This window comes from Balaenoptera physalus, assembly GCF_965194825.1.
Source record: "Balaenoptera physalus genome assembly, chromosome: 15".
Lineage (NCBI taxonomy): Eukaryota > Metazoa > Chordata > Mammalia > Artiodactyla > Balaenopteridae > Balaenoptera > Balaenoptera physalus.
This window is the reverse complement of record NC_138894.1, coordinates 85,096,492-85,110,436: the sequence shown is the minus strand read 5'-3', so window position 1 is coordinate 85,110,436 and position 13,945 is coordinate 85,096,492. Positions and strand designations below refer to the sequence as shown.

At 37.3% G+C, this 13,945-nt stretch overlaps 1 protein-coding gene across 2 annotated transcripts in view; it reads right to left on the bottom strand.

The window, feature by feature from the left end:
• Window positions 1-1,314: 1,314 nt before the first annotated feature.
• SMC6 (structural maintenance of chromosomes 6) overlaps window positions 1,315-13,945 on the bottom strand; it is a 76,952-nt gene continuing 64,321 nt past the window's right edge. The window contains exons 24-27 of one of the 2 annotated variants that reach the window (XM_082426423.1): window positions 11,331-11,436; window positions 7,382-7,534; window positions 4,107-4,204; window positions 1,315-3,272 (exon numbers count right to left, since the gene is read on the bottom strand). In XM_082426423.1, the coding sequence (XP_082282549.1) occupies window positions 3,158-3,272; window positions 4,107-4,204; window positions 7,382-7,534; window positions 11,331-11,436 (472 nt within the window). In that variant the 3' untranslated portion in view covers window positions 1,315-3,157. The remainder of the gene's footprint in view (window positions 3,273-4,106; window positions 4,205-7,381; window positions 7,535-11,330; window positions 11,437-13,945) is intronic. The other variant, XM_082426424.1, reaches the window with a different exon arrangement.

Genomic DNA, 13,945 nt, shown 5'->3' with positions numbered 1-13,945 from the left:
TCTTTCCATGGCTCTTCTATCGCTTGTGTCAGGCCTCTGCTTAAACATTACCTTCTGCAAAGTCTTTCCTTAATACTTCATCCAAAATACCACTCCCTTCCACTCTCAACTCCTTATTCTGCTTTATTATTATTCACAGCAATTACCATAATCTGATATAATACATGGTATAATGTTTCTCTAACTAGACTTTAAGCTCCATGAGGGCAGATTTCGTATTACAGTCAGATTCCCAGTGCTTAAAATAGTCCCTAGCACATGGCAGGAACTTACTCATGTTAATGAATTAATCTCTGTATCCTTAAACTGAAGAAAACTTAGGCAGCAAAAGGCCCCTTAAGCTTGAAGATTAGTGAGTATTCTCAGGCCGCTTTAGTATCTGTGGATTCTATCCAGATGTCAGAGCCAAAATGAAATAGGCTAGGTATCAATATTATATAAAATTAAGAAAATTTCATTTGCTGACTCAAAGAAACAACTAATTTATATTCACTCTTTAAAGAACAAAACTCTTCAAAGATATATCAAAATATATTTTGATATACCTTCAAGTCCACAGGCATTTAGTTCAAGTTATGAAATATCAATAACTGTTTAAACTTTTAGAACTCTAGGTTTCAAACCAATTCTTCTGAAAATCTGAGTTATGCAAAGTATAGGCCTCTAAGCAGATGAATAAACAAGTCAAAAATCTAACCAGGAAATTATTGACTCAGGACATAATTTGTACTAATTTTTACCACGTCTAATTCGCATTCAGGGAAACTTCTAAGCAGACACTCTGGATCACCTGGTTTTCACCATAGTCAGCAACAATTCTGATCCAGTTTGTGAGTCCCAGGCAACAGTTTCTTATGCAGAATTGAAGCATTTCGGTCTCCATATACAAACAGCCCAGACACTTTGAAGACATGCAAAAAGGCACCAGGGAGTGGGAGGAAGGGAGAAGGGAAAATTTGGAAAATACTTCAGAAGAATGCAGTGCCTGAATCTGTAGTGTTGATGATCAGTATGAGTAACAATATTCCTTAAATGTTGGTTTATTAAAACTAATCACATTTGTCATTTTTAAGAACGATTTTAATCATGTCTAACCCAAAGTTACGAGAAGGTAGGATTTAAAAGTCCAAAGCAGCATTTCTTCTTTGTTTCCCAGGACTTCACGACTCAGTTCAGTCACACCTGCCCTGCTGATAAAACCAGGGGTAGAAGAGTCATCTCTATGAAGTATTCAAGTCACTATTCATGAAGAGGCTTGATTCTGTCACTTATAATATCTTCCCCAATTCACAAAAGGATGACTTTAACTACAGATAAATTTAAAGTTTTATTTTTAGAAGTTACACATATTTCAAAAAAGCAATTTCTTTTTATTCCAATTAATATTACCATTAATTAGAATATTAATTGAAAATATTTTCACTTATGATAGTTGAAAGCAAAACTTTGTGAGGCCAAAGCAATGAATAATCTTCAACTCAACAAGAGATGCCTGGATACCTGAGCAGTCTACTTCCCATTCTGTATTAAGAAGCACAACATTAAAAAACTATCACAAAAATTCAGACACTGAAATTGTTTAGCGAATAAAAGTTTATGCATTTGGTATATTCTACTTCATTTTTTTTTTTATTTGAAAAAGCACATGTATGTTAAAATAGTTTTGATACAAATGAATTAATTATAAATGTACCTTTAAAAAAAATCAGACTTTGTATTGTTAGTGGAGGATGTTTAAAACATGCGGCACACGTTTTCTCTTTCTGTAAATTCTTAAGATTAGAAAAGCACAGTTTCTGGACTTCTCATTTACCAATGGATCTCAACTTAAGACTAAATTAGACTCTCTCCCCTCACCACAAACAAAATCCAGTTTTTCTCAGTAACTACAGAAGTGTCGCTGCTTTTAAAATAACTGTCTTTTTCTTAAAATACTTCCTTTCAATTTCACAAATATTTATTGCTAGCAATATAGGGCATTCTTCTTGTTGGATAGCCACGTCTTTTTAAAAAGGTTAGCACTAATCCTAGTATCAAACATAGAGAATGCAAGGAGTTCTACTCATGTTTTCTTTAAAAAAAGGTTCATAAATACCGTTGCTTACAACAGGCTATATTTTATCATTCTAAGAAGCACACTTTTTAACAACTCTAAAATCAGGGTGTGTCTTGTAACTGACATCAGCTCCCTAGCAGCAGCTGGGCCTTTGGCTCCCAGCTGCTTCTCTGCTCCAGGGGGAGCTGACCTCTGCCCCAATTTCCCCAGCCCTCTCCCCAGCCTGGTCTGCACAGGGCCTCTGGCCTGTGTCCTCGCTCGGCTGAGCCAGAGCCTGAGACGCTTTGGACTGCAAACTGCGGGACTTTAAAGCAAGCAAGCAATCACGCTGCAGGTCAGGGTGCACCAGTGGGTCATAACCCAGTTCCGACACAGGCTGGACACTTAGGGTGGATGATGGTTAAGGGACTCAGAGAAAGACACCGTGTCAGGATTGGCAGTGCTTTAGTAAAGCTCCGAGAACGTGCCTTAATAGAGAGCATCTTAAATGTGATGAAACACAATAATTAAAACTACCGTCCAAATCTGCAATTGTATCTCTAGGGTTAAAAATGACCTCTGCAGAGATTGTGACCAAAGTTCCTACAGTTCTGTGTAGGTCCCTCCTCATTAATAAGCACAAAACAGACAATGAATCTACTGTAAACTGGTCCCTGTTCACAGCCCGTCTGGGCGCTGCCCCACCCCCTGCAGTGAGAATAATGTAATATTCTGGAAAAGCAAAACTAAATATAACTGGGTGATCAAATGTTTATTTTAATTCTTACAAAATACTATAGAAATGAACCCAAACTAAACAGATATGTACATGTACATATGTACAAAATTTTAAACTTCTGAAAAAGAATCTATAAAAGTAGATGGTTAAAATAACAAACAAAAAGATCTAAAACCAGTACTATGAAGTTGATTTTCTCAAAGCAAAGTAATTATAATTTTAAATTGCGGGCTGTGGCCGGTCTTCTGGGCTTATTGTGTCAGATACATGAGTGAGTCCTTCACCGCAGAATGTCTTCAGTTTCATTTTATTTCCCATAGTCCCAGGCGTCTCCCCTTACACGTCTTTCAACATGAGGGTGTGGCACAGTCAGCCACAGTAAATCAACCCCGGTCTTCTTCTTCTCCTTGAGACACAGGTCGGAAAGGCAACGTAGTTTGTCCTCTTTCAGGATCAGACATTCGAAGAATTCTAATCAGTTTACTTGCCGGAAGTGAACTAGAGGAAGCAAAATTAATTATTCCAATTTCCAAGAAAATTTTTTCATAAAAAAAGAAAAATTCTAATACTACCTCATGAAAATATATGTCTAAATGGCTGCTAATGGGGGGATATGTCTGATATCTGGAATTCTAGGAGAAATATAATTTGCAATAGGGAAATAAATTTTCATTTTTAAAAATTCACTTCCTGCTAAATGCCATGGGTTTTCAGTTTGGAGGAAAAAGAAAACGAAGGAGATTTATGTATCAACTATCTCTCTTATTCTTCTTGTCTAGTCAGGAAGGAGTCACCTGAATATTTCCAGTCATAAACTTGAGTCCCCATACGATCGAGTGACCACTTTAGAGAAAGAATATCAACTTTTAAGTGACACAGAGCCTGACACTATGGAGGTACCTAATAAATGCTGATTGACAGCAGAGCAGCGTTCTCCATTTAGGAAGACTGCTACTTGTAAGTCACCAGGAAAAGACTCAAGACTAGGAAATTCATGAATTGCTTCTTCAGTCTAAGCAGAATTACTAAAATTACTTTATACTAGTTGGGTCATGATAACCACAGAAGAGCAGATTCAAAATAGAAATATTAACAAGTCAATAATCATATTCAATTAAATTGCGTCTGTTAATGGGAGATAACACAAACAAAATTTTAAATATCTAATACGGGAAAACTACATTCGATCTCTGGAACTAGTTTAGGGGTTAATTTTTCTTTTGACTGGTCATTTATGCATTTGCATTTTAAAATTAAGAATATAAAAGATTTCTCACCCCCTTTTATATACTTGATATATATATAATTCATAGAAGAGTTTTAAAAAGTTACCTCATGCTTTGAGGGGTAAGCAGGATAAACTGTCTGAAGCGCTGGGAATCTGCCATCTTGAGTATCATGTCCATCGCAATTCTCCGGTTAACCATATCCTGGAGAACAGAGGCAGAAGTCAGAGTTGCTGCTGGGTCAATCATGTTCCTGTGAAAGCAGCATTCTGCTGGTTGTTACGAACCCCTGGATTTTTACCCAAGGATCATCCATTATCTTATCTATGATGCCGAGCAATTCATACATACTGTGAAAGATAGTATCTAAAATTATTAGGGGAAAATAACTGAATAATGTGTATCTTCCAGGAATTTCTATAGTCAAAGTATATAGCCCCTTGCCTCAAATATACTTAACAATTAAAATAATCGGAAAATAGTCAAAACATACAACTAGATGTTGCAGAGTGAATCTAATTTCTACAGTAATATTTAATTACTCAGGAGAACAGTATCAAAGGTGACCAGATTCAAACTTACTAAGTCTCTCAAGTTTTCCCTCAGTGATTAAGGTGTTCTAAAAACTCTGTCCCCATCACCTTCTACAATTTGTACAATGTGAATCAATTTGAATTTACAGACTAATTTCTCAGTTGAATCTTTAAAATAAGTTAAACAGCACATCCGTGTATAGGGAAAAAATGCTTGGTTATAACAGGTTTTGACTACAGGAATTAAACTGTGTGCTTACATTTTCTGAGTTAAATAACAGAAAAAACAAAAATCAAAGTACCTCTCTCCTCCCTTGAAGACTCCTGAAATTTGAAAACACAGACAAATGAAACCGCATGTGGCCGTACCATACGGCGTGGCGGTTTAGAACCTGGGCTCTGGAGACAGACAGGGGCCCTGCGTCCCAGCTACACTGCTCAGTGGCTCTTACTCTATAAATTCTTCCATCAGGCATATCCCTAAAGTAATCTAACTTAACGTTAACAGAAGTGACCAGAGCTTGCCCAAACTGAAAACTGTCCTTTCAAAACAATGCCTTGGGGAAGCCCATGATTTAATAAAAAAGCTGCCAATGCACCAAGAAATATTTATTCATTTCCACTGGATTGGTTCTCAGAACTTGGGTACATTTTTCTGAATAATTTCAATGAGGCAAAATGTCATTCTGACTAAGAACCTGTAAGTTTCTGAAAGAGAAAGAAATTGTTCAGAATTATATCTGACCTATAAGATGGGTGATAAGTCTACATAATAGCATTTTGGACAGAAATATTATATGGAAAGAGCAATCATCTATGATTTGTGAATCAGCTGTGAAGCCAAATCTCAGAGGAATTTCTAACTAATCTTCAGCAGTGACAGCATAGGAAAAAAAAAACCACTGAAGGATTATATAGCACTTACAAATATGAATTCTGATTCGTAAATAAGCATTTTCTAAATCCTAATTATGGGCTAGGCATTAGGAGTTAGAAATATGATTAAGACAGAGTTGATAACTTCAAAATTGAAAATTTGGTGGGTGATTCAGACATGAAAATAGGGGATTGCAATAGAATGAAAAATATATAAATATAATATATATAATAATAAAATGTGTATAATATATAATATTAGATACTATAAAATATAAAAATAATATAATTGCATGAGTTGATGTCAGGTGGTGCTGAGGAAGCTCTGAGAAGTCCCTAATCCTGCCTGGCAGGGTGGTGGTCATGGAGGCTACATAAAGGGGACATCTGAACCGAGTGCTGAAAGATGAGTCGGAGTGTGACATACAACGAAGAAGAGCACAATGGGCAGAGGCGCAGTGTCTGGAAAATCACAAACAGCTTAGTCCAGCTGAAAAAGTCAGGGGATACTACATCATGAAGGGTTTCAAAGTCACTCTTCAGAATTAAACCAAAGATTTTCAAGCAAGTGAGTGACCACAATTAGATCTATTTTAGAAATATAAACCTGGCAAGACAGTGAAGGAGGAACTGAGAAGGGGCACGACTGAAGTCTGAGAGTCTGGACAGGACACGATGACAACAAGCAAGGGGTGAGGACACGAGAGGCAACAGGAAGAGCGGGGGCGGGGCCAGGGAGATACTTGAGAGAGGACGAGACAGAGGTCAGACTTAATGTGTAACAAGGAAAGAAGAATCACAGATAAATCACTGGTTTTGCAGTTAGGTGTTGGGTTGGAAATGGCAGTTTGCAACTAATCAAGGAAAAGAATTCAGGAAAAGAAAGGCCTGGAGTAGAAAAATTCAGACTCAGACATGCTGAGTTTGAGATGTGGGCTGTTCACTAGATGAGGTCTCACAGGTAGTCGAGCACACGGGTCCAGAGAACAAGAGAGATGTCAGAATGAGATGCTTAGCTTTGGGAGGGATCCAAACGTAGACAGCAGGCTGTGGGACTGTGTGTGTCTGTGTGTGCGTGGGCCGGGGGTAGGTAGAACATGATATCCAGGAAAATTAACACCACTATGAAAAACAAAGAAGACCTCAAACATTGAAGGGCACCCGAATTAGGCGAGGCAGACTGGCACACTGAGAACAAAGAGGAGGTAAGAAGACACAGTTTAAGAGATGGAAGGTCAGTCTGTGGTGCCATATACTTCACCGAATTAAAGTTCTTATGATTTTTGCTAAACAAGTTTTGCTGGAGTATTGTAGTCGAAACCCAGGTTACAGTGGATTTAGTAAAGAAGGAGGCAAGAAGCAGTAAAGAGAATGATTAACAGCTGATTTGGGAGGCCCTACTATGTGCCTGCACCACAGTGAGCACATTACAGACAGGACCTCACTGGAGCCTCGCTCTCACCCTACGAGGTAGGAAAGGTTAATAATCTTATTTTATAGCTGAAGAAACTGAGGCCCAAAGAGGATAGATATCTTGTCCAAAGTCAGCTGGGTGACTGGTGACAGAGGTGGGTCTCAATCTTCAGTTTTTTAACTTCGAAGTCCAGTGTTCTTGCTCCCTCATGTTACACACACTGCTGTTTTGAACAGCGTGGCTGTGCAGGAAGGGAGAGAACAGTGGCGAGAGTCAGTGAAAGCAAGCGTGGGGAACTGCTTATAATTACGTGTAAAAACGGAAGACGGAGGCGAACTGGGGAAAAGGCTGCAAATCCAGGACAGGGTCCCTGCCAGTGTGGTATGTTAGCAAGGGACAGAACTGGAATTCTTTGGTTCTTCTCTATCACTTATCACAGACTAAACTGTCAGAGCAGGATCTTTTCTGTTATGGGTGAAACTAAAGAATGAATTGCTTCCTTTCAAAATATACATTTCAAACAAACAAAAAATTAGAGAATTTAAAAGTCAACACTACCATGTAGACATCAAACTCATCCAGGCATCTGAAAGGAGATTCAGCAATGGACCACAGAGAAAGAATGAAGCAAACTGTAGAAAAAGAACGTTCACCGCCAGATAAGGCTCTCATGTCATTGAAAGCGGCTTTGTTTCCCTCTCCAGGCTGAACCTTGAATGAGTTGACAAAAAACAAAGTATAGGAAAAAAAACAGATTAATTTCTTTACAGAAAAGATTGGCTACTATTAGAAAGGATGAATTTATAGTAAAAAAAATCATTTAGTGACTTGGAAACGACATCTATTCAAAATATTTTAGAGTAAAACAGTGAGCTGTGTAACGGTGGCTTCTGTTTTATTGTGAGAGAATCAAACTGAAAACATTTTCTCACCATAACCAGATCTAACATACCAAAGTCCAAAGGCTTAATAATAAAAGTACCAACGTTAGTCCAATTTCATTTTTTGCATGTAGATATCCAGTTTTCCCAACACGATTTATCAGAGACTATCCTTTCCCCATTGTATATTCTTGGCTCCTTTGTCAAGTATTAGTTGGCCATATATGCCTGGGTTTATTTCTAGGCTCTCTATTCTGTCCCACTGTAGACCAATTGTGTCTATTTTTATGCCAATAGCATACTGTTTTGATTGCTATAGCTTTGCAACATAGCTTCAAATCAGGAATGTGATGCCTCCAGCTTGTTCTTTTTTCTCAAGATTGCTTTAGCTATTAGGGGTCTTTTGTGGTTCCATACAAATTTTAGGATTGTTTTTTCTTTTTGTGAACAATGCCTTTGGAATCTCAATAGGGATTGCACTGAATCTATAGATAGCGTTGGATAGTATGGACATTTTAACAATATTAATTCTTCTGATTCATGTACAAGGGTTATCTTTCCATTTATTTGTGTCTTCTTCAATTTCTTTCATCAATGTCTTAATAGTTTTCAGTGTATAGATCTTTCACTTCCTTGGTTAAATTTCCTAAGTATTTTATTGTTTTTGATGCTATTGTAAATGGGATCGTTTTCTTTATTGCTTTTTCTCAAACATTTTAAATGCGAAGTTAATCTTTTGTTACTTGAATTCTAGTGACATCTAGTGGTTAAACTGCTTTCAAAGTAATTACTGAATGTCAAAAGGACGCAGGACCAACTTAAAGAGGCTCACACTGGCCAAAGAATAACAGCAGCAATCAATTGAAATACATAACTCTCTTTAAAAAATTTCTCTTAGTAAGTGTTCATGGGAACAATATAAAATTAGTGAGATAACATTTTCATATAATTTCCTAAGAAGACAGTATAAGTAACATTTGAAGGAACTCGATTTCATTTTTAGAGAATTCCAGATATACATATATGCACTCAAGGTGAAAAAACAGAGCACCAACCAGTTTTATCATATGTGTTTTAAAAGATATACAGCTTCACGTATTTTCCAAAACACTATTTGAAAAATTATTTGGTTCTCAAGTGAGCATTCACTTATGTTTTAATCTTCTAAGGGTTATAAAAGATTCTGAATTTAAACATACACTGAAATTTTATATTTATCATCTGAAGTCTGAATTCTCTATGAAAATCCAAACACAGAAGCAACATAAGCAGTAAAAAGCCAAACAACACCAACCAAACACACACACACACACACCAAAAGAAAAGTAAGAACTAAGTAACAGGATGCAGTCTTTTGCTCCCAAACTGCGTCTTGTATCATTCTAATGAATGAAGCCCCAGATAAATTACGGACATCTAAATTTTATCCCTGGCCTATTAGTAAACCTATCATGGGACTTCTGCCTCAGTTTTCTTATTTGTAAAATGAAGACTAGAAAACTTGAAGATTCTTAAAGCAATAATATTCTGTTGAATAACAGGGATGATAGTGTCAGAAAATCTACTTTCAGTTGTCTTGAACAGTTATGGCTCTGGGGATAAATTATCCAAACACCTAATATTTTCTTCCTTTTTTTCACTTTTACTAGAGTATAATTTATATACAGTAAAGAACACAAAGCTTAAGTGTTTAGCTCAAATAATTCTGACATATACGTACACATATACACACACACCCGGGTAACCACTACTCAGATCAGGACAGGACATTTCTAGCATCTCAGCAGATTCCCTGTGTCCTCTCCCGTCAACTACCAACCCTTAAAAGGTAACCACTATTTTGACTTTAATTACTGTAGATAAATTTTACTGGTTTTTGAAGAGTTCTGAAAAGTGGAATTGCTTTAATAGACCCTGCAAGACAGGTTTCTAAATTAGTTCTACCAAATTATACTCCCACTAGCAAGGTGTAAGCGTTCTAAGTCCACAACCTCACCCACACAAGGTATTATCAGTCTTGTTCATTTTAGTCACAATAACAGGAGTGGGATAGTAACTTACTATGGTATAAACTTGTATTTCTCTGATGACTAGCGATACTGAGCACTTTTTCATGTGCTTATTCACCACTTGGCGAATTAATGACTTTTAACCATTTTTAAATGTCTTGTCATTCTTTTTCTCAATTATTATTATTCTTAAAAATTTTTAGATGAGTTCTTAGTTGCATATCTGTATGGCAAATTATTACTTATTCTAAGTATTAAAATGGAAGTATAAAATTTATGGCAACTAAGAATAGTAAGCAAATATTTGAAAAGTTTGCCCCAATTATTTAGAGTGCGTAGTTGCTTTTGACCTCCTGACTACACTATTTTTAATGCTATATCCCACACTTCTCCTTTAATGCATGTGACTACGATAGAATCCAGACATGCAGACTCCACAATTTGAAAGTGGTGGCTTCGTTTATACAAAAGAGGCTAGATCTAGGGATACCTTCCAAAATAAGTAGCACAAAGACAATTACATGGGGTCGAACATTCTTTGAGAAATTCTTTTCTGGCTTCCTATAGCGGGGCCAGAGAATACAGACTTTCTATAATGTCCCACGTAATTTAAAATGCTATATGACCCAGCAATCCCACTACTGGGCATACACCCTGAGAAAACCATAATTCAAAAAGAGTCATGTACCAAAATGTTCATTGCACCTCTATTTACAATAGCCAGGACATGGAAGCAGCCTAAATGTCCACCATCGGATGAATGGATAAAGAAGATGTGGCACATATATACAATGGAATATTACTCAGCCATAAAAAGAAACGAAATGGAGGTATTTGTAGTGAGTTGGATGGAGTTAGAGTCTGTCATACAGAGTGAAGTAAGTCAGAAAGAGAAAAACAAATACAGTATGCTAACACATATATATGGAATCTAAGAAAAAAAAAAAAAGGTCATGAAGAACCTAGTGGCAAGACGGGAATAAAGACACAGACCTACTAGAGAATGGACTTGAGGATATGGGGAGGGGGAAGGGTAAGATGTGGCAAAGTGAGAGAGTGGCATGGACATATATACACTACCAAATGTAAAATAGATAGCTAGTGGGAAGCAACCGCATGGCACAGGGAGATCAGCTCTGTGCTCTGTGACCACCTAGAGGGGTGGGATAGGGAGGGTGGCAGGGAGGGAGATGCAAGAGGAAAGAGATATGGGAACATATGTATATGTATAACTGATTCACTTTGTTATAAAGCAGAAACTAACACACCATTGTAAAGCAATTACACTCCAATAAAGATGTTAAAAAAAAAATGCTATATGAATTTTAAAAAGGAACCAGTGGAGTGAAAAGAGAAGGTAAATATTTGTCACTGAAAATAAAATTCCTAATTATCACCATAAGAAAATAATGTGGCTGTCTGGCGGAAAAAAAAAAAAGCTGAAGTAATGGCTTTAGTCAGTAAAATCAATTTAATTTTCAACACTTTGGCAAAGACTATCTTTAACTTCAAAATAAGTTATTTTGTTTTCCAATGACAACAGATCAAAATATCATCAAAAGAAACGAAGCAGCTAATTCTCCTAATGACTAACATGCAAAGAGTTAAGATACTTACGGATATAGTAAGAGTTTCATTCTTGTGGTCAAAATTCATTTTTCCACAATAGGCCCGCTGGGATAATAAGTTGTCAAAGTACAATTTGCATCGTAAAGTCAAACACCTTGAAGAAAGAAATTGGGCACATTAAAAAGATTACAGAGATACAGAACTGTATATTCAGCATGATCTTTACACCAGCACGTAAGGCCAGATGAAAATATGCCAAGATGTTAACACTGGTGCCCATTTAATAGGTAAAATTCTAGATGATTTTTGCCTGTGTCTTTATATTTCGTTCATGTCTCTACATTTTTACCACTTCATTTCCTTTTATAATAAACAAACATCTATAAAATGAATAAAGATGTCATCCCACATATAATGAAACCCATTATATTACAGCCAGTCCATATGAATGTATCAATCATTCAACTAATTTATACATCACCCTAATACAGAAGACATGAATCTTGTCCTTGAGAGGATTAAACTCTAGTAGTGTTAAGATAATGGTAAACTGCCTATTCATTTGCCTGTCTCCTCCTAACTTTACAGTAGCAAAAAGGGCAAAGGCAATCTCTTAATCATGCTGTATCTGTAATACCTTACGCACTGTCTAGCACAACGTGAACTTCACTTATTTGTCATATGGCATTCTGCTGTAAGGAAGAGCTTTCCCTTCTTCCTCATTTATTTACTTACCACCTTTCTATTTATAAGGCTGCAGTCACAGGTTCTTATTTTATTCATTGGGTTATCATCCATTACTGTTCTTACTTATTTTGGTCTTCAAATTGTCCCAGATTTTGCCAATGGGGTCCCTTCAAGCTGCCTATGTCCTTTTATCATGACTCCACATTTTTGGGGGGGCACGTCCTTACTTTCTGGCATAGCAAGAGGCTCATCTATACCTTCCCTGCTCTGCTCCGGTATCATCAGCCATTTCTCAAAGGAGCCTTGATTCCTTTTGTTGGGGAATGGTATTTAGAAAATAAGATCTAGGTGACAAGTGACTGGTTATTTTTCTTAGCATCTTTGCTCCTTAATGAGTCTAAGGCTCCTTTCTTCAGAATAACTATCGTTTTATTCTTTTCCCTCCCGATTCCCTTCCTAAACTGTATTAAATCTCCACATTAGAAAATACTGATAGTCTGAGTTTTCTTTTGCTGCCACAACTATTGCTAGCTGGTTTTCAGAATTTTCCGTTAACTTTTCTTTCTTTCAATACTGATATGTAGTCTTCAATTGCTTCCACTCATGGGATGACTAAAAGAGACTGTCCTCATAAAATGGCAAGGTTCTCCAGTGTAAAGAGATAAACAATTTTAAAAATTTGACCATTTTTATTGTCCTCCCAAGACTGGATAAACAATATAAAACATGTCAGTGGTGAAGAAACATATCAAGGTAATAAACTAAATAAGACCAATACCTTTACAGAAAATATTCTAAAATTTTCTGAATAACAATATGAAAACGAACCCTACTGCTTCTGGAGAAGACACAGTAATAGGCATTAGATTTACTCTTCTGCGTGAAACAACTAGAAAACTGGACAAAGTCTATGAAGCAAGAGTTTTTGGACTCTGGACATCAGACGTCGCATTCAGTTCCAGTCAAAACAATCTCTGAAAGATGGGAAACAAACAAATTGAGCCCCGTGAATGCCCCAAATGACTTTTATGTTGAGAGTAAAGGGGAGTGGAAACCCAAGCAGAGTCCAGAAGTCTTCCTGTTCAGGAGTCTGGGGTGGCCAAGGCACCTCCGGTTCACGAAGCAGAGTGTGGGAAAGAGGGCAGCACAGAGCGAGCCCCAGAGGACCACAGAGGCGGGTGGGAGAGCCGCAGGCTGAGTACCCCCTCATCAGCGTCAGTGTGAGGGTACTGCCGAGGCTGGTGAGAGGCACACCCAACAGAAGCAGAAGCAAGCCCCGAGGTCACCCAGAGCCAGGAACAGTTCATATTCCCAAAGGCACGAGTGGAATAACCTCACGACATATCAGTAGAGGACCCAGAAGAACACAGCTTCACAGGTAGGAAAAAAATCAGTCCTCCACCAAAGCCTGCTCTGGTCCCACCTAACAAAACTGCAAGGCAGCCTCAGAAGGATAAAATTAAAAACTCTTCAAGTCAAGTCCTAATAACATGCATATAAAACTGAAATACACATTTCAAAAACTAAGCTATAGTTTAGTTAAGGAATATGGTCAAACACGTAAAGCCTGTTTCTCATTACGGCTTTATTTGAATTTCCCCATACGTACTAGAGCTAAATTAAAAAAAAATTGCTACAGTCTTAAGATTATAGTTTTTGTTATAAGTACAGTTAAAACGCGTGTTACTGAGGGAATGCCATGGGGAAAACAGACGTTAGGCGGAAAGACTAGGGCTGCCTTGGATCCAAGTATATCAAAGGGCAACCCTACCCTATAAACTGTCTTTTATTTCTGTTGTTTGTGATTTTAGCTGAGGTTAACTTATCTCTGTCCATCTGCACATTCCTGGGTATATTAATGACATCCAGTTTTGCTGATCCTGTACTCATTCATTCAACCAATATATATCAAGTTTCTACTATATTTCAGGCACAGTAGTAGGTACTGGGGATACAGCAGCAAACAAAACATAGAT